General features: G+C 42.8%; 1 protein-coding gene across 3 annotated transcripts in view; it reads left to right on the top strand.

Annotated features, from left to right (window-relative positions):
* Dapk1 (death-associated protein kinase 1) overlaps positions 1 to 18909 on the top strand; it is a 224403-nt gene that overhangs the window by 122996 nt on the left and 82498 nt on the right. For all 3 annotated transcript variants that reach the window (XM_013516027.1, XM_013516026.1, XM_013516025.1), the window contains one exon: positions 18466 to 18604. In XM_013516027.1, coding sequence (XP_013371481.1) covers positions 18466 to 18604 — 139 coding nt within the window. The remainder of the gene's footprint in view (positions 1 to 18465; positions 18605 to 18909) is intronic.

The raw sequence follows: 18909 nt of genomic DNA, 5'->3' as shown, positions 1-18909 counted from the left end.
CACTGTGGAAATCAGTTTGGAGATTCCTCAGCAAACTAGGTCTAGAGGTCCCATTCAACCCAGCTATCTCCCTGCTGGATATTTTCCCAGAAAATCTAAAAACATCATATCACAGCGATATATGTGCACCTATGATCATAGCAGCACAATTTGTAATTGCTACATTGTGGAAGCAACCCAAATGTCCATCCACCGAGGACTGGATAAGAAAATTGTGGTACTTTTATATAATGGAATATTACACATGTATAAACAAAGATAAACTCGAGGCTTTTATAGGTAAGTGGTCACAACTAGAGACCATACTCATAAATGAAATAAATCAGACCTGCATGTGCAAGCACCACATTGTCTCACTAGTGTAAAACCTGAAAGAGTTAATGAAAACTTGGAGGTATGATAGACATTGTGAAATGACAGGAAAACGCTCAAGGGTAAAGGGCAATTGAGATGTGGGAAAAGAGAAAGGAAAGGAGACATTTTGTATATATGTATATACAGGATAATTAACATAGTCGTTCTACTGTCTTCTGTTTCTTTGCTGAAAGAAACTATCAATGAGTCCTTGATTGATCAATACTGCATGTCTCTGTAGTCATGAGAAACCACTTACTACCGTCAATATGTAATACAGCAAGCATTGTTAATTTCCTGCCACTTTGTTTGTAACTTTGTATTGTCTGTACTGTTCTTTTGCTGTTTTGTGGAAGGTTGTCTGTCTGTTAATGTTTTCCTCCTTTTATTTTTAAAATAAAAAAAAAAAAAAACAGGAAAATCACAACTTTCCAGGTCTCAGGTGGCTAAAGAACAGCAGCATCACCCTTCAGGGTCGGGCCACCAACTGCTTTCTTCCTGCGATGTCCAGATCATTAACAACAATCAGCAGCTTCCATCTTAATTCGTCAGAGTCAACAAGTAGGAGGAGCCATGTCTCTGAGCTTCCTTTGGATAATAGCCTTCCCTTGTTTTCAGCTGGATGAGACAGAATGATTTTGGAGTAAACCTCCATCCATGGCTGTCCCAGCTTGGTTTACTTCCTGGAGGCCTTTTGTCATAGTGCCAGTTATAATTACCCAGGCTGAAGAGATGTCTGCTGCCCAGCTTTTCTGTTTGCCCCACTTTCGATTGGCCTAATTATTTTTGTGGGTCTCTAAAGCCTGGGCTGAAGCTGTTAAAGTAAAAAGGAGGTCTGGCTTATGCTGTGATCTTCCTGGCTCTTGAGTGTCTCACCTCCCTTTGCATGAGTATTTTCTTTAGCTCAAGAAGTGTGCATGGACCATTTGGCAGGTAGATTTATAGCTCGTGTCTCAGCCCCTCTCCTATCTACCCTAATTCCTTGCCATAATACCCAAAGCAGTGCTTCCCTCCCATTTTCTTACATTGGCACAGTGTTTTTGACCATTGACTTGGACCACTGGATGCCTGTGTGAGGCTGTTTGACCTCCTTTGAGGTCTAGCTGAGTACCCCAGGACTCCATTAAGACAATCCTAGGGCTTTAATCTTGTAATTCTGCACACCTTTTCCATATCCCTGTTGGCAGACTCAGACTCTGGAATCTAGGATGCAGATTCAGACCCTGGAAACTGAAGCCCAGAGGGCTATATGTGGTTTTTCTGCCTGAACCAATCCAGGCATGACGTCCTCCATTCCTGGGGCCACCTGCAATAAGCATTTCTGTATCTGTTGACTTCTTGAAACTCTCCAGAGAGGGACCAGTCTGTTGTTTCTGTGTATCCCTCTCATTGCTGAATAACACCTCCCCTCCCTTTCTCCCTCTCTCCCTCCCTCCCTTCTTCCCTCCTGCTCTCTCTCCCTCCTTTCCTTCCTTTTGTATTTTCAGTCCTAGGGATCACACCCAGGGCCACAAGTATGTTAAGTAGGTGCTCCTCCCCTGAGGTCTAGCTGAGTACCCCAGGACTACATGTATAATGTCATGGTTTATATATAGATGTCCCCATGTGATTGTAAGTGGGGCTTTAGGGGGGATTGGATTATGTGTGGTTGGGGAGTAGGGTCTGGTCAGAAGAGGCAGGTCACTGAGGGTATGGCCCAGAAGGGCTTATCTCCTTCCTTGTGACTCCTTCAATCACCCTCTCTGCTTCCGCTCCACCATGACTTGAGTGGCTCTTCTCTGCCCTGCTCTGGTGTCATGCTGCCCTGCCTTAGAGCCAGTGGACTATGAACTAGAACCTCTACAATCTGTGAGCCAGAATAAACCTGTCCTCCTTTAACTTGCAGGTGTTTGGAATTAAGTTTCAGTGAGGGGGAAAGTGACTTTAGACATGTAATCAGTGTGACCTTTTCTGTGTATTCTCTAGACTTTGCATGTCTCTTAAAAATAGAGCTGAGGACCTACTGCAGTCCTTTGGATAGAGTGGCATAGCCTCATGTGTCACAAGTTAGATGCACACCACATGCCCACTGCAGGGAGTTAAGGGTCTGCTCTTACCCCAGACACACTTGCTGGCCTGCTATCACCTGGCCTCCTCGTCAGCATTTGTTCATATTTACCTGAGGTGGGCTGTTTGGACCCTTCTCCCTCTTCCCAGCTTCCACTACAGCTGAGACATGGGGGACTCCAAGTACAGGTGTCCATGTCACCCGACGGAAGCTTGGGGCTGCCTCCCATCCACATGCCTCCCTACAGCAGAGCCCTTTTTCAAACACTGTCACCTCTCTCCAGGCATCCTCTGCTCACAGATTTGCTGGAGAAGCACATGGAGCCATTGTACAAAGGCTTTTACTCCTGCTGCTGTGCATTTTTCTCTTATTTTCTCATTCTGAACTGACGTGCTCCATCATTTCCATTTCTGGGAGCTTTAACACAAATTGTAGCTCTGTTCCCCACATCTCCCTCCATCCATTCCTCTTTCCCATGTTCCCTTTCTCCCTACTTCCTATGGAAATGGAAATACAAGTAGAGAATCAGAAAGTGAACAAGCACTTAGAGTTGGAACAGAAGGGCTGTAGTTTCTGTGACAACTGCTGCAAAAGCAAGATGTCCTGCAGGGTGTGATACCTCCCCCGATGTCTGAGCAGTAGGCCTGATAATCAGCAAAGCCATCTCTCTTCCAGAGAGACATCTCTTACACACTGTCTCTGAATCCAAGGCTCATTCTTTAGACAAGCATTTTGATCTATTTAGGAGAAGGAAAATGAGTTGTGTTCCCTGAAAGGAACAGAGAAATTAAAATTTCTTCTTGTTGGCTGGCTTGTCTTATAAATGTATCATTTTGTATATGATTCCTCAGGTTATTAAAAAAAAAAAATACTATTTTAAAAAGTACAATGTTGGGCCGGGGGTATAGCTCAGCAGCACAGAGCCTCCCTGGCAAGTGCAAGGTCCTGAGTTTGATTCCTGGTACCAAAAATAAAAAAAAAAAAAAAAGCAAAAAGTACTATGTCTAGCTGAGAAAACCCACCCTTCTCTTTGAGAATCTGTCTCGGCAAACTGCCATGTGGTCATTTGGCCTTGAACTTGAACTTGCCACCCTGTAAGTCGGGGGTTTTTTTTTTCATTTCAGGGAACTACTAGGACTTGAAAGCACCCTCAGTTGTGCTGTGTCAGCACCTACAACAACCTCATAACCACTCAGTGTTGTGGTCTGGCCCCATTCTGTGGTGCCTGCTGGGATTAATAAATTGTAATGCATTCTCTTCTTGCCTGCCTGGCAATTTGCGCCACCTTGGATGCTTAAAGAAAGCCATGACTCTTTCTGCCTTTTCATTTATGAATGAAAGTAATTGCTTTAAAATTTTCACTTTTCTCCATAGATTATACAGTTTCAGAGCTTAAGGTGACTACAGAAACTTTATACTTGTGGTCAGACCTACTAGGGATTACAGATTATTTCCAAATTGAATTTATTTTACAAGACTAGACTCTTTCTTGCCACAGTTAAGAGAGTTAGATTTTGTCCCCCACGCATGTAGCTCTAATCCTAAAAACACAAAATTTTCTGTCTGCCTTAATTCTCTGATGGCCCTGTATCAACCTAGATACAAAATAACTAAAATATTTAGCTTCGTTTCTTTTTTTTCCCCCATTACCAGGAATGGAACTCACAACCTCATGCTTGCCAGGCAGGTGCTGTGCTGCTGAGCTAAATCCCAACCCAAAGGAACTAAAACAAAATCATATGTGAGTTCTAAAGAGGTTAAGGACAATGTGGTGTCATATAGTTGGCTGACTTCCTGGCAGGAACAGCATGATAGAAGAGCTGACTAAAGAAAGGTACTTACCTCATGGCAGCCAGGATGCAAAGAGAGAAGGAAAGAGCTTGGGAAGGGAGATGCATCCTTCCAGGCCACACCTCAGTGGCTGGCCTCTTCCAAGCAGGCCCCACCTCCTAACGGCAGGTCAGCTGTAGAGCCACCATGGTACAGCCATCTTCCAAAAGCTCTGCCTCTGTGTACATGAGGTTCTTTGGAGGTAGTCTAGAGCTAAACTGTAACATTCTACCCCTTGGCCCACAGAAGACCTGTGACCATCTGATTATGCAAAATGCATTCAGTCCATCCCTGAGAGTCACCAAAGTCCTAACTCTTTCAGCATTGCTAAAAAGTCGAAGTCCAAAGTCTCCTCTGAGACTCAAGGCAAACTCTTAGCTGTGAGCTCCTGTAAAAATCAGAAAGTTAGTTAAATACTTCCAGCATGCAATGGCACAGGGTAAATAATCCCATTCCAAAAGACAGACATAGTGAGACAGAAGGAAATGAAATCAAAGCTAGGCCACAATCCAGCAAGGCAAACATTAAACCCTATAGCTCCATGTGTAGTACCTGGGGCAAGTTGTGGTAAAATATGAGCCTCCAAAAGCTTGAGCAGCCCTGCCCTTTTGACACTGCTGGTTGTAACCCTCATGTCTTCTCTCTTGGGCTGGCTTCACTCACTGCCTGTGGCTTTCTTTAGCAGAGATTATGCATTCCTGACATCTCCAACTTCTGGGTTCTCCACTGCAGTTTCAGCTTCGCTCACACAGTTTCACATACTTCCCTCCCAGGGACACACTGCCTGGCCTCCTAGACCTTCTGAAATCAGGGTGGAAGCTTTCCTGACCCCACAACTCTTGCACTCTGCATCCCTATGAAAGCAGCACCATGTGGATAACTCGAAGATCTGTTGCCTGCGTAAACAGTAGGCAGGGTCCCCTGGAACTTGGCTTTAGAGGCCTCTGGATGGCTGAACCTTGTGAACTCAACCCCTGGGAACCAATTCTCTAGGTGGCACTTTTCAAAGCAGGGTGCCCTGGTGCTCTCTTTTCAAAGCAATCTTTCACATTTATACCTTGGAGCCCTATAGTGAGTGGGGTGTTCTTGACTCTTCAGATGCTTTTAAAGCATTTTTCCTATTGTCCTAATGCAAGCACCTGACTTGTTTTTAATGCAAATCTTTTCAGCAGCCATGCTTGCGTGACCTTGCTCCAACTTTGGAAGTGCTTCCTTTCTGAGCAAACTGAAAACTTTTTTAAATGGCATCGTGCTGCTGATTTTCAGTATAAACTAGCTAAATGCTGCCAGCCATCCCCATGCCACACCACAAACATTAGACTGCTTTGACATTTTCTTTATGAGATTAATTCATCTGCTACCCTTAATAGTCTCCCACAGTGTCTCAGGACATGAGCAAAATGTATTTTTTGCCAAAGCATAGCATACGTTCTTGAGTCCAACTGCAGTGGAGTCCTTGTTCTAACTGAAACCTATGGAGCCTGGCCTCACCATCTGCATTTCTCTCACCATTCTAGTTTTCTGAGCTCTGCCCAGAATTTCCCATCAAGCTCATCGCACAGCATTCTAGGGCTTCTCTAGCTGACATTTCCAAACCTTTCTAGACTCCTTCTGCAAACCAGTTCCAGACTTCTGAACCACATGGTCAGATAATCACTGCAATGACCTTACTTGTCTGATAGCAAAATTTTTTCATCATTTTCTCATCAATGGGACCAAATACTTGACACTTGGACCTTAGAAAAGGAGAGGTTTATTTTGGCTCACAGTTACAGTCCATAGTCCTCTGGCTCCAAGGCAGAAATGGCATGGTGGAAAGGCATGGGTAGAGGAAAGATGCAAATGTCATGGTGGCCAGAAAGCATAGAGAGTGAGAGCCTGGACTGAGGAAAGCTACTCATACCATGGCAGCCTGGGAGCAGAGAGAGAGAGGAGGGAGGAGGCAAAGAGTGAGATACGTTCTTCCAGGTCATGCTCCTGTGACCCGCCTCTTACAGCCAGATCCTGCTTGCTAACAGCAAGTGAGCTATAGTGCTCTCATGATCCAGTCTCCAAGCCCATGTGATTTTGGAGGGTCATTCTTGATCTGAAACCATAACATGGACCAAAGACTGACACCTGTTTTATGGGTAGTGCTTGAGGAAAAGAATGTGTGTATAATTTTAAATGGTTTAAGGAAAGCAAAGAGGAATATGTAGCAGAGTCAACTAGTTGCATCTATCACACAGAAAAAAACTTTCCCAGAAAGTTTTTTAGCCTCTGTTCTAGGAGGAACATGAAGACCTGTGTTACCAGGGATGGATTTGAGGTCTGCAACAGAAGGGCTTTTTTTTTTTTTTTTTTTCTTTTTGTTATTTTAAAGAGTACAAGAAGGATAACATAATAGGGAAGCTCATTGAATTACAGACAAAGTGGTAGGAAATTATCCATGGTTGTTGTTTTACATATTGTTATCTGGAAGATAGTTTCTCAGGAAAACAGACAAATAATAGTGAGTTACAGACAGAAGTGGTAGAAGATTATCAATGGTTGCTGTACTATACTTTGGTATCTTCAAAGTGGTTTCTAAAGAAAATAGAGCTATACATGAGTGGCCAATTGAATAATCATTGACTATCCTCAATGGTTGTTGTAGGAAACGCATAGTAATAGACATACATCCATTTACAAAATAGCATAGGAACAATACAAACATTATAGAGTTATGGACAGATTAGTAGGAAAATATCAGTGGCTGCTGTAATACCTGGTAGTATCTTCAAAGTGGTTTCTCAGGAAGACAGAGATACGCAAGAAAGATCTAACAAGTAGTTACAGCCTAAGGGTTGTGAAAAATAGCATATTACCTCCTCACCAGTGACTCCTTTCACTGAGGTGTGATGGCTGGAAGGAAGGCCAGGATTGAAAAGGACTGAGAGACTTGCACCTGTGTCTAGCAACAGGCTGTTTTCTTATTCCTCTATAGTCATGATTACCCGGGACTCCTCCATGGAGATGACAGTCTGGCCAGAGGGAGAAGGCAGAGTATTCCCCGGGCCCCCTCATTCCAGAAGGGCTTTCTTAACTTGAGTTGTCTCTGTATACACAGCAGCTCTCAAAGAGTCGTAGGTCTGTCGAATGCTGGTAAACGGTGAAGAACTGGTTCTCTAAGGGATTTGTAGTATTTGCCTATTTCCATGACATAGATATTCCCCCATGGCCAATTTCCAGCTACCAATGTGATGTCACTAAATGTAGAGTTAAGAAGAGATGCATGAGGGGCTGGGGATTTAGCTCAGTGGCACAGCGCCTGCCTGGCAAGCACAAGGTCGTGAGTTCAATTCCCAGTACCAGAAGAAAAAAAAAAAAAAAGAAGAAGAGATGCATGTAACTAGCTGTTAGGAGCCCTAGCTTTCTACTGTGATAGGTCCAAGAGTCAGAGGATGTAATACACTGCCTTCAAGTAGTTCCTAGTAGAGAGATATGTAGGAACTTGGGGGAGAAAAGGTAGTACTGGGAATAAATCGTGAAATTTCATCTGCTAAGTTCAGATAACCTTTCTTAATATTTAGAAGCACAGAAAGATTAAATACCTTGTCGTTGTTCATATAACTGCTAAATTCCACCCATTATTTTATTGTTCGCCCATTTGATTTAGAAAAAAATCAGTAAGCTTACATCCAAATTTGAAACTTTCTTTTAATAGAATATCTAAGTTTAATCAAAGATTCAAAGACAAATGACACCTTGGTAGAACATTTGGAATACAGTTTAGCATCTAGAATATGTAAGGAACACAGTTAAAATTAAAAGCAATATGAATCCACAGAAAAATGGAGTAGGGAATGACACGAGGAAGTAGAGTCACATTAAATAGGGTTTTAAAGCAGAGGTGTGGTGTTGCCAAAACTCCCTCCTGCCCATCCCTGGCCACCTCCCCTTTCTCCTGCTGCCTCATAGTTGCCCTCAGGAATATTTAGACCCTGAGTCCACATGCAGACAAGAGACCCAGAGAGGTGGTCTGTGTTTTTTTGCAAGTAGTCTGTGAGCTACTAGGCAGGAAATAAGAGAGCTGGAAAGTGGACCTGCCTCAGAACCAAGGTCTCCCTAGATTTTGGGTCCCAGATATGTCCATGCCCTTCAACTGGAGAGCATGAGTGCCTTACTTTGTTGTTAGGGTGACAGCCACACTGGAGTCACACATTCTAAGCTTAGTATCTGGACAGGTGGTACACAGAGGGTAATTCCAAGAATTTTCTTATACAAAGACCTGTGGCTAGAAAATATTGAGTCTAAGGATTGCTCCACAGTGCCTCACCATATGCCAGGCTCTGTATCCTAAGTCATATTATCCTCAGTTATCAGTATAATGAAGACTAGGTATTAAGAGTCTCATATTACTGACTGAGAAGTTGTTCCTCAGAAAGTTATTTGACCTGAGATTACACAGCCCAGATTTAAATCCAGGATGCCATCTCCAAAATCTTTTAGTCACTGAGCAATATTCCACCTTTAGAGACCTTCAGAAAGTTTATTCTTGTTTTTTTTTTTTTACAACTTTCTGAAATGAAAGATCACTCCTCACCATCCATTTGGAGTGCCAGGCATGCTTTTTTCCATGAGGATCCTCAGAATTTCTTTTAAATTGTTAACTTGAACTTTAATTTGAAATTAAAACCAAAAATGTATTTTGAGGTACAGCTTGCATTTTTTAATTCAAAGGAGATAGAGTTCATTTAAAGGAGGCTACAACACTAGGAACATTTTTGATGACATTCATTTGATTTGGGAGCAATCCATTATATAAGGAAGGAGAGAATGGCATTCTCAGACTTTTTTGAGAGGGATATTTAGATGTTTCCAACCATAAATTCATGTATACTTCTCAAATGTGAAAGAGGAATGCATTGCATTTCATCTTATCCTTTATATGTCTTTTATTTAGCATGGTCCTCAGTGACCCAAGAAGTTTAAATTAGAATATGAAAGTGAGAAAGTGAAATTCCTTCAAGGCTTTCCCTAGGCCAGTGATGGTGAAACTTTTACAGACAAGTGCCCAAGCTGCTACCCAAAACACACCTATTTATTGGAAAGTGCCAGTACTGCAAGTAAACCTGAATACTGAAAAAACAACTCATACATTAATATTTTTTGTCTTAAAAGAAAAATAACACTGTTCCATCGGTTCTCCACCACTGGCCTAGATTAACAAGAAAAAATTAAACACAACTGAATAGCAAGGGAAAACTTCATTTTAATTTTTAGTTTATTTAGTGTTAATGCCAAGAGGTAGTTGGGCACCACCTCATTACTTCCCATGTGGACATCAGTATAGTTACATTTAAAAGAAAAATCATTTCAAAATGTTTGGGGAAATTACTGGTATAATTTTATGACCTAATTTGGATTTCTTACCCCATTTTTCTGACCTGAATTTTAAAATTATTCTGATGATGAATGATGAAACCTTTTTCCTTATTAAGTACCCAATGCAAAGCACAGAACAATCCAAAAATAAGGCTATGAGAAACCTTTACCAAATTCTAAATATCCCTCCCTTAAGTTCCTTTCTATCTTTTTCCTGAGTTTCTTTAGCTATCTGTAATATTTTATTTGCAGTTTGTGAACAGTTACTACTGTTATGGGTTGGGATTGGAGGCTCCCCTCCCCCACTCTCAAAATATATTGAGGTCCTAACTCGTTGAATCTCAGAATATGGTATTATTTGATTATTTGCAAGCAAGATCCTTGCATATATAATGAAGATAAAATGAAGTCACTAGGTAGCTCCTAATGCAGTATGACTGTTGTCCTTTAAAAAGGTGGAAAATTTGGACACAGACATGGCCATGCGGAGAGGCAGCCCAGTGAAGAAACACAGGGGGAATGCTATGTGAAGCCAGAAGATTGGCCTGATCATTGGCAAAGCGAGGTGCATCGCAGGTCTTTGGCAAGACACCAGAAGCAGGGAAGAGACAAGAAAGGGTGCCCCAACAGGCTTCTAAGGGAGAAAGGCTCTGCCAAGACCTTAATTTTGGACATCGCTAGGATTATGAGATAATGAACTTCAATTATTTTAAACACCTAATTTGTGATACTCTGTCAGTGTAGACCTATCAGACTAATATACTGCCTAGACCTAAACCTTTCAAAGCATACATTTCTTCTGTCACAGTGTGACTCTGTGTTTTCCAGAGATGGCTTCAGCATCATTTCCTGTCCTCCATGCTTGTCCATATCCTTGAAATTCTCCATCCATATGTTCCCTCCAAGCCCTCTTTTCTTGGATCTAGATGAGCTTCGGGCTCACTTTTCATGCTGTGCAACTTCTGAGGCAGCTTCCGCCCTGCTTGTGTGAGTCCCCTGTGAATGGTCTACCAATAGGCAGAAGCCCGTCTAGTCCAGATGGACAGACCACCTAATGACACAAAACTGCAGGAGGAGGCACTTGATTAGTTTGAAAGCCACTGACATTCTGGGGAGATTCATTACATAGCAGCAGATAACTGCAATGGTGTGTTCTGTGCTTTGCGTTAGTTATTGTCATCTTTAACAATAGATTACATTGTTACATATTTCTAATTGAACATATCTAAGTTTAGAGCAGATAAGCTATAGCCATAAACTCTCAGTGGCTTAACATAATAAGATTTATTTCTTACTCTCATTAGTATGCAGATGTGACAGGCTGGGTGGCTGTCCTCCAGGCAATGGCAAACTTCTTTTGGCTCAGGTCTCTGCTGTTCTTGGTCTTCCTTGGAATCCCTTGTTGATCATCTGTGTTGAGGTGGCCAAAGAAAAAAGTGAAAATATGAGTGGAAGATCATGCAGGATGTATTGGGGGTGAGGCCTAAAGAGGCACACATCACTGAGCTCTGTATTCCATTGGTCAGAGCAAGTCCTGGATTCGAGGTACCTGGGAAATGCACATTAGCTGTGCACCCATAAGGAAATCTGAATGTGGTGGACATAGCAGGAGCTCTGCCACACCCACACACAGCATCATAGAACTTGAGAAGGGAATAAAAGCCTCTCAGAAGGTGGCCCATGAACAGTGGGATTGCTCACTAAATGCAGATTCTGGGTCCCACTCAGGAAATAGGTTCTAGGAGATTGCATTAAAAATTTCCCCAATTATCATGAGACCCACAGAAGTTTAAGAAGCACTTGACATAATTGTTCAATCTTCTTACTTATAGTTAGCAAAGTTGAGGTCAGAGAGGTATTGATACCTCCCTACCTCCCTTCCAACCACCCACACCTCAGGCCAAAGTTGGAGTCCCTTGTGGCCACACCATCTCCCACAGTGTGCATGCTAGGGGTCAGGGCCCTGAGCATGTGGTTCCTGATTTGTTTCATTGGCTCGCAATCACCAACATCACATACTTGGTCTGTGACACCAGATAGGCAAATGCACCCCAATAGTGAAGAATCCCAACTGTTGTCTTAAATGGGCCTCATCAGCATGTAGCCAGTCCTTAGCTATGTAGATTGGGACCAGAGATAGTCCGGAATCAAATCTTGTCATATTTTTGGGCCATTCCTAACAAGAGTCAGAAACTCTTCATACTGTTCTAATGGAAATTGGAGGCCTGCAGTAGCAATAACTGGGAACATTTTTAGTGTAATTTCCTATGACCCATTTTCTGTGCATACCATCCAGAAAGTCCATTTCCTTTTTAAAGCTGTGAGGTATCCTAATTAGATTCTGTTATGGCTTAACTGGAGGTGGGCTTTTTTGGTAGTGAATGACTCAGGAAAGAAGAAATCTTCATCTTTTCTAGATTTTGGTGAAAACAGCAAATGTTAATTAGCATACATTTTGTACAACTTCCAGGTTATGTTGGGAGTTAAAGCTGTCTGACTCAAAGACCTAATAAGGGAGATTTTAAACCTGCTGCACGAAATACCTATCTCCTTCCATCAATTTTCCTTATCTCAACCAAAACACAGAATGTAGAACAAAAGATAGCAAAGTTTTGATCAGTTTCTTGTTAGCATTACTTAATTATTCAGCAATAACTTTTTTATTGAGAGAGTCTCATTAAGTTGCCCAGGCTGAGATTGAACTTGCAGTCCTCCTGCCTCAGCTTCCCTGAGTGCTGGAATTACAGGCTGCACCACCATGCTTAGCTCAGCAACAGCTTTGTGAGCATTTCAGTTGATTCTAAACATGTATGCAGAAATGCTTGTATAGAAAAAAATCATTTCCTACATTCAGACATTTGAGGACTTAATAGGGGGTAGATTATTAAACAGTGGTTATCATCTTTCCACACCTTGCTGAAATCATTTAATTTCATTTATTTTGATTAGTACCTAAGAGTTTTATAAGCAGAGTTCATGCCTAACACATCTGCATTCCTGCATTGCTGTGGAGGAAGATGAGCATAGAAGTGGGAATGACGAGGCCAAGTGCATCAGTAGGGGTGAAGGAGGATAAGTACACATGTGCAGAAGAAGGAGGATAAGTTTACATGTCAGGCCTTCAGAGCCCTCTTCAAATAAGGGCTCTCTTCCTCCTGATGTCCAGGCTCCCTGGATAAGGCACAATGTGAGCAGAAAAGACCCAGAATAGCAAAAGCAATCCTGGGCAACAAGGATAAGTCAGGTAGAATCACAATGCCTGACCTGAAATTACACTACAAAGCTCCTGTCATAAAATCCACCTGGTACTGGCTAAAAAACAGACCTGAGGATCAATGGAACAGACTGGAAGCAACAGCCACAACCAAAAACACACTCAGCCACCTAATCTTTGGTAAAGGGGCCAAACAAACTCACTGGAAGAACAATAGCCTCTTTAATGAGTGGTGCTGGAAAAATTGGCTTGCCACCTGCCAAAGACTGAAAATAGACCCAAGCCTATCACCATGCACCAGACTCAAGTCGAAATGGATCACAGATCTCAATATTAAAACAGAAACATTAAATCTATTGGAAGAGAAAGTAGGTAAAAACCTTGAAGACATAGGGGTAGGCAGAGTTCATGAACAAAAACCACACTGCATGTGAAACACTTGAAAGAATCAATAACTGGGATCTCATCCAACTGAAAAGTTTCTGCACATCTAAAGAAATCACCAGCAGAGTCAAAATAAAACCCACAAACTTGGAAAAAATTTTAGCTGCCTGTCCTTCAGACAAAGGGCTTCTATCTAGAACATATAAAGAATTAAAAAATATCAGCCCCCCCCCCGATTCAAAGACCCAATCCAAGAATGGGCAGCTGAGATGAATACACACTTCTCAGATAAGGAAATACAAATGACAAATAAATACATGAGAAAATGTTCAACATCATTAGTCATTTGAGAAATACAAATTAAAACAATGTTGAGATTTCATCTCACCCCAGTAAGAATGGCTAGCATTAAGAAATCAACCAATAACAAATGCTGATGAGGCTGTGGACAAATAGGAACCTTTCTCCACTGCTGGTGGGAATGCAGACTTGTGAAACCACTGTGGAAATCAGTTTGGAGATTCTTCAGCAAACTAGGTCTAGAGGTCTCATTCAACCCAGCTATTCCCCTACGGGTATTTTCCCAGGAGATCTAAAAATATATCACAGTGATATATGTGCACCTATGTTCATAGCAGCACAATTTGTAATTGCTAAATTGTGGAAGCAACCCAAATGTCCATCCACTGAGGACTGGATAAGAAAATTGTGGTACTTTTATATAATGGAATATTACTCAGCTATAAAGAAAGATAAACTCGAGGCCTTTATATTTAAATGGTCACAACTTGAGACCATACTCATAAGTGAAATAAATCAGACCTGCATGTGCAAGCACCACATTGTCTCACTAGTGTAAAACCTGAAAGAGTTAATTTAAACTCGGAGGTATGGTAGACATTGTGAAATGATAGGAAAACACTCAAGGGTAACTGGCAACTGGGATGTGGGAAAAGACAAGGGAAAGGAGAAATTTTGTATGTAAGTATATACAGGATAGTTAACGTAGCTGATCTGCTGTCTTCTATTTTTTTGCTGCAAGAAACTGTTAATGAGTCCTTGATTGATCAATATTGCACGTCTCTGTTTGTTTTCTTGAGAAACCACTTTGAAGACATCAATATGTAATACAAGAAGCATTGTTAATTTCCTAACACTTTGTTTGTAACTCTGCATTGTCTGTACTGTTCTTTTGCTATTTTGTAAAAGGTTGTCTGTCTGTTAATGTTTTCCTCCTTTTATTTTTAAAATTAAAAAAAAAAAAAAAAAAAAAAAAAAGCCACAATGTGGATGGCAACAGCAACAACTTGGAATTTGAAAGTGTCATAGAAGAAGGGTAACTGAAGAAAATGAAAGGCCCAGCTGGTGTCCCCTTTCCTGACACTGCCAGTCAGTGGTCAGTCCTGGTCCCTGACTTACGGGCTCTAAGTTTTCGTGGTCCTCACTCCTCTGACCAGAAGTTGCATTTCTCACACACAGAGACTGAAAAGGCATGAGGTGACCAGACCCAGACAAGGACAAGCCTGATTTTACTGGTCGAGGCTAGAAATCAGACCATGCTCAACACTGCAAATGTTCCAGTCATCTACCCCCAAATGTAGAGGGGTGCAGGCTGAGTTCTGGAAAGCAGACCAAGATGGGAAAGTGCATGCAGATGCTTGTTGAGATCTATATTTAGGATGTGGACTTGGAAAGGAGAAGGGATCAGAGTGGGGACAGACAAGTGGAACTGTCTTGCAGGCTCCACAAGAAGCCAGCCAGTACGCAGTTTAGGAGCCATAATGGCCCTGGGCAGCTGTTAAGATCGGGATGAGATGGTTTGGTCTTTATGTCATGGGTTAGTAAATTACTGCCCATGCCAAACTCAAGGAGCCATGCGTTTTTAATAATACAGTTCGATTGGAACACAGCCACACCCAAACATTTGCATGGCTGCTTTCATACTATATTAACAGAGTAAAGGGTTTCAATAGTGCCCACAGCCCCCAGAGCTTATAATATATAGTATCTGGTCCTTTGGAGAATAATTTTCCGGTTCCTACTTTGTGTTCCCACATTGATCAGCCACTGGACATGGGCTTCCCAGGGAAGGTGTGATCTTGAGTCTGATGGCTTTCTGAAGCACATATGAACCCTGGAGGAGGTGAAGGCCAAGCCACCTTCAGCAGTGGGGCAGCAGGTCCTCCAGAGAAGTACTAGAGTGGCATTCATGGTGACTTTTTTGTTCACAATGGGGTGGATGAGAAATTTTGGAAGCCTTTGGATGAACAGTCTCTAGCCTGCATGTCCTCAGCTCTGCAGAGTCACTTCTGCTGTATCTCACTGACCTAAGTGATCACAGGGCCCCTTAGGTTCCAGAGGTGGAGTGCCAGATGCCAGGCCTTGAGGGAGAGTGGCAAATCATAGTGCACAAGAGTACATGGGTAAAGTCCTGCCACAGTCATCTTTGGGAAACATAGAATGCCACCGTGGGCAGTGCTGTGCCAAAGGCAGCGACCCAGGATACAAAGCTGCTTGTGCACATCCCTTCCGAACTCTCCAGTCACTGGCATCATGTGGGCAGCTTGAAGTGACTCTGGGGAACAGGCTTCACCCAACAGCAACCCCACAGAGCCTCATGCAGAATATTGGGGCACACCACTGCTGCAGTGGGAAGAATTCTAGTTTGAAGCACTTGGGAAGAAGGACATCAGCATTTATTGAGCCTCTGTCCTTTCTGGAATCTCAGGCTAACTCTGTCAGATATGATTGTTCTACCTGGTTTTATTTAAAAGGGTTCTGCATCTTGATGAGGCTGAGTAACCTGGTGGGATTGGACTTGAGGTCCCTTTAGCTTGAATGCTGGAACTAGCAGGAGAATGAGGCTTCTGACCTGAAGAAGTAGAGGTTAGCAGGGGGAAGCAGTCAGTAAGGAGGACAGAACATGGGCTGGGGCAGTTGTGGGGGCCTGGCAGGCAGGAAGGCTAGGAAAAAAAAACCCAGGAGAGACACCGTTCCTTGTACTCCACAGTGGTTTGGGTGCTGTGAGATTGCCCCCAGCACCAGGCTGCCAGACCCCAGCCAGTTTTCCTGAGGAGGGAAAGGTATGGGTGTTCACGGGGGCACAGTCTATGTGAGTGAGGGGAGGTCAGTAAGAGGGGCAGGAACCATAGTCTGCAAGGAAATCTCTATCTGCTCCTCCCTTCCTGTTCTTCTCTTCCTCCTCCTCTTTCTCTTCATCCTTTCCCCTTTCCTGTTCCTTCTCTCCCTGCACCCCTCCCCCATTCTGGAAATACAGCTGTCACTTCTGACCAATGCAGCAGCTTGAACAACAGTGGAGAGTAAAAGAGGATGTGCTGGAGCCTGCCTTGGGGAAGCATCACAGTGTTCTGTGCAGACAGTCTCCTGTCTTGGAGTATCAGCAGCTCTCACTTTTTGGACCTCAGCTGTGCCAGACATAGCAGTACTATTGCCATAAATTTAATCCTCATAACTTTTAAAGAAATAGGTCCTTTGTTTGTTGGAAAGTGAGGCTCAGAGGGAAGGGAAAACCTACAAGTCACAGCGTTAGCCTTGACAGCACTAAAGAACCTGGAGGTGCTGGCTGTGGACCTGCAGCACTGGGGTGCCCTCTGTCCGAGTCAGGAAGGACACCATTCCAGGACATGCAGAAGAGAGCAGACAGTAAACAGGCGATCAGTCGTCTGCATGAGTAGTTGCTTTCCAATCTCCTAGTTTCCTTTCCTGTCCTGTAGTTGAAGGATTCCCTCTCCTCCTATCGTTAGCAGTAACGAGATGCAAAAGGGCCTCACGTTGTTGAGTGGGGAGCCCTAGAGGATTCATGGCTAAGGACATGGGGCACGACGTCTGCCCAGAGCAAGGTGGGGGTGCGGTAGAAGAGGCAGGCTGCCCCTGCATGGGGCCCATACCTTCTTCAGCCTCTGCTGCCCACATGGACACCTGAACATTGCAGCTGGGCTCAGCTCATCTTCTGTGCCCAGGGAGGAGGCCTGAGGACTATTCTCAGGAAGCCCCCTACTTCTGCCAGTCCCTTGGAGTAAAGTCCAGGGCTAGGAGAGTCATCACACTCTCTCGGCAAATCAGAGGGAGGCTTTACAGAGGGAGCATGGGATGAACATTTAGAAAAATTAGTCTCAGTTTTTGGAGCACTTGTTGAGAATGCTGAATTTCCTGGTCCCCACCATGAAACCCCTCGTGCAGAGGGGTGGAAGTAAGACTCACATCTGTATTTTGAAGGCATCCCCATGCAGTTCTGAAGCTAGAGGACCCTGGGCTATGTACATCAAGACAGATATCAACTTGAAGGATTAGAATGGTATCAAAACCTTTTCTTTATTAATAAAAGAACCTTATAATTATTGTTTAATTTCATCAGTACTAGTTTTCTTACTGTAAATGGGTGCAGATCCATCAGTATGTCTGTGTTTCTGAGGCTGTCTTGCCAGGAAAAAGATAAAGAATGTAACAGTTTTGTGCGAAATTGCACTTACCATACTGTAAATATATGGTTGACCTTGCTAAGATTAATTTATAAAAATTCTTACTGAAAGCCACCTGTTTTTGCTGTTAATCACTAGTGTGATGTTTTAAGGGGAGTTTGTTCCTCTGTCATTGGATAAGGAATTCTGAGCATTGCTGTTTGCCTGGCTACTGAGGTAGGGGGATAGAACAGTCCCCATGGCTGAGAGCTCTGACCCCTGCCCTCCAGTCTGGCCAGGGAGAGAGACTAGCCATGAACATTTCAATTTTATGTAAGTTTATTCTTGCTAAATAAAATATTTCTTACATCAATTACTACATGTGATTTTTATCAATCACTTTTATAAATGTATTTGTTGACATATAAGCAAATAATAAACCAAAAGAAAATTCCTGAGATAATTTGTAATTGGGTTGAAGAAGCTGATTAACATAGAGATTATGAGTTTTCTAGGTACTGTACAAGTGAGACAGGATCATTTATTCTGTAAATCCTGTACAAGACTGGCGTGTAGTTTTTTCCCATCAGTGAATTAAGATCTCTAAGCACATTTAATGAAAATGTTTCAAAGATAAAATTGTTCTCTGTCCCCTCCTTCATGAACATGACACCTGAGGCAAGTGGTACCCTGGTGCTTTCAAGCATTACCTGAATGCACAGTTCTCAGAACGCAAAGATTGTGACTGTGCCCAAGGGTTTGATCACATCTTCCTTCTTCATGTCGGATTTGAGCATGCCAGTAGGTGTAGGAAAGAACGAGTCCCTGTAGCACAGAATTGTTACCGGTAAACTCTACTTCTGGGTTTTCAGTGTTGCAGGTGGTGAGCTGTTTGACTTCTTAGCTGAAAAGGAATCTCTGACTGAAGAGGAAGCAACTGAATTTCTCAAGCAAATTCTTAACGGTGTTTACTACCTGCACTCCCTTCAGATTGCCCACTTTGATCTTAAGGTAGGTTGCTAAGAGTGGAAGGCAGAAGGAAGCTTATGCTGACCGTGGCCTTGGTGGTTTGTTTGCTAAGAAAAATTGACTGAGACATCTGAGGCAAATCTTTCCTTGTATGGGTTTAATAAGTGAAACTAGTAACATAGATTGACAAGTAGATAAGACATGTCAACCACTGGGAAGCCTAACCGTTTTGTGGAATAGAGCTTAAGATTAATGATTATATTCAAGAATCTTGGGGCAGAGGCAAGGTCTTGCAGCCAGGTCCTAAGCAAGGGAGCTGTTCTTGGTTCCTGAGCTATTTTCAGTCT

This window comes from Chinchilla lanigera, unplaced genomic scaffold (assembly GCF_000276665.1).
Source record: "Chinchilla lanigera isolate Chin_1 unplaced genomic scaffold, ChiLan1.0 scaffold00031, whole genome shotgun sequence".
Taxonomy (NCBI): Eukaryota; Metazoa; Chordata; class Mammalia; order Rodentia; family Chinchillidae; genus Chinchilla; species Chinchilla lanigera.
Note: the sequence above shows the minus strand (reverse complement) of the source record. Positions and strands in the feature narration are given on the sequence as shown.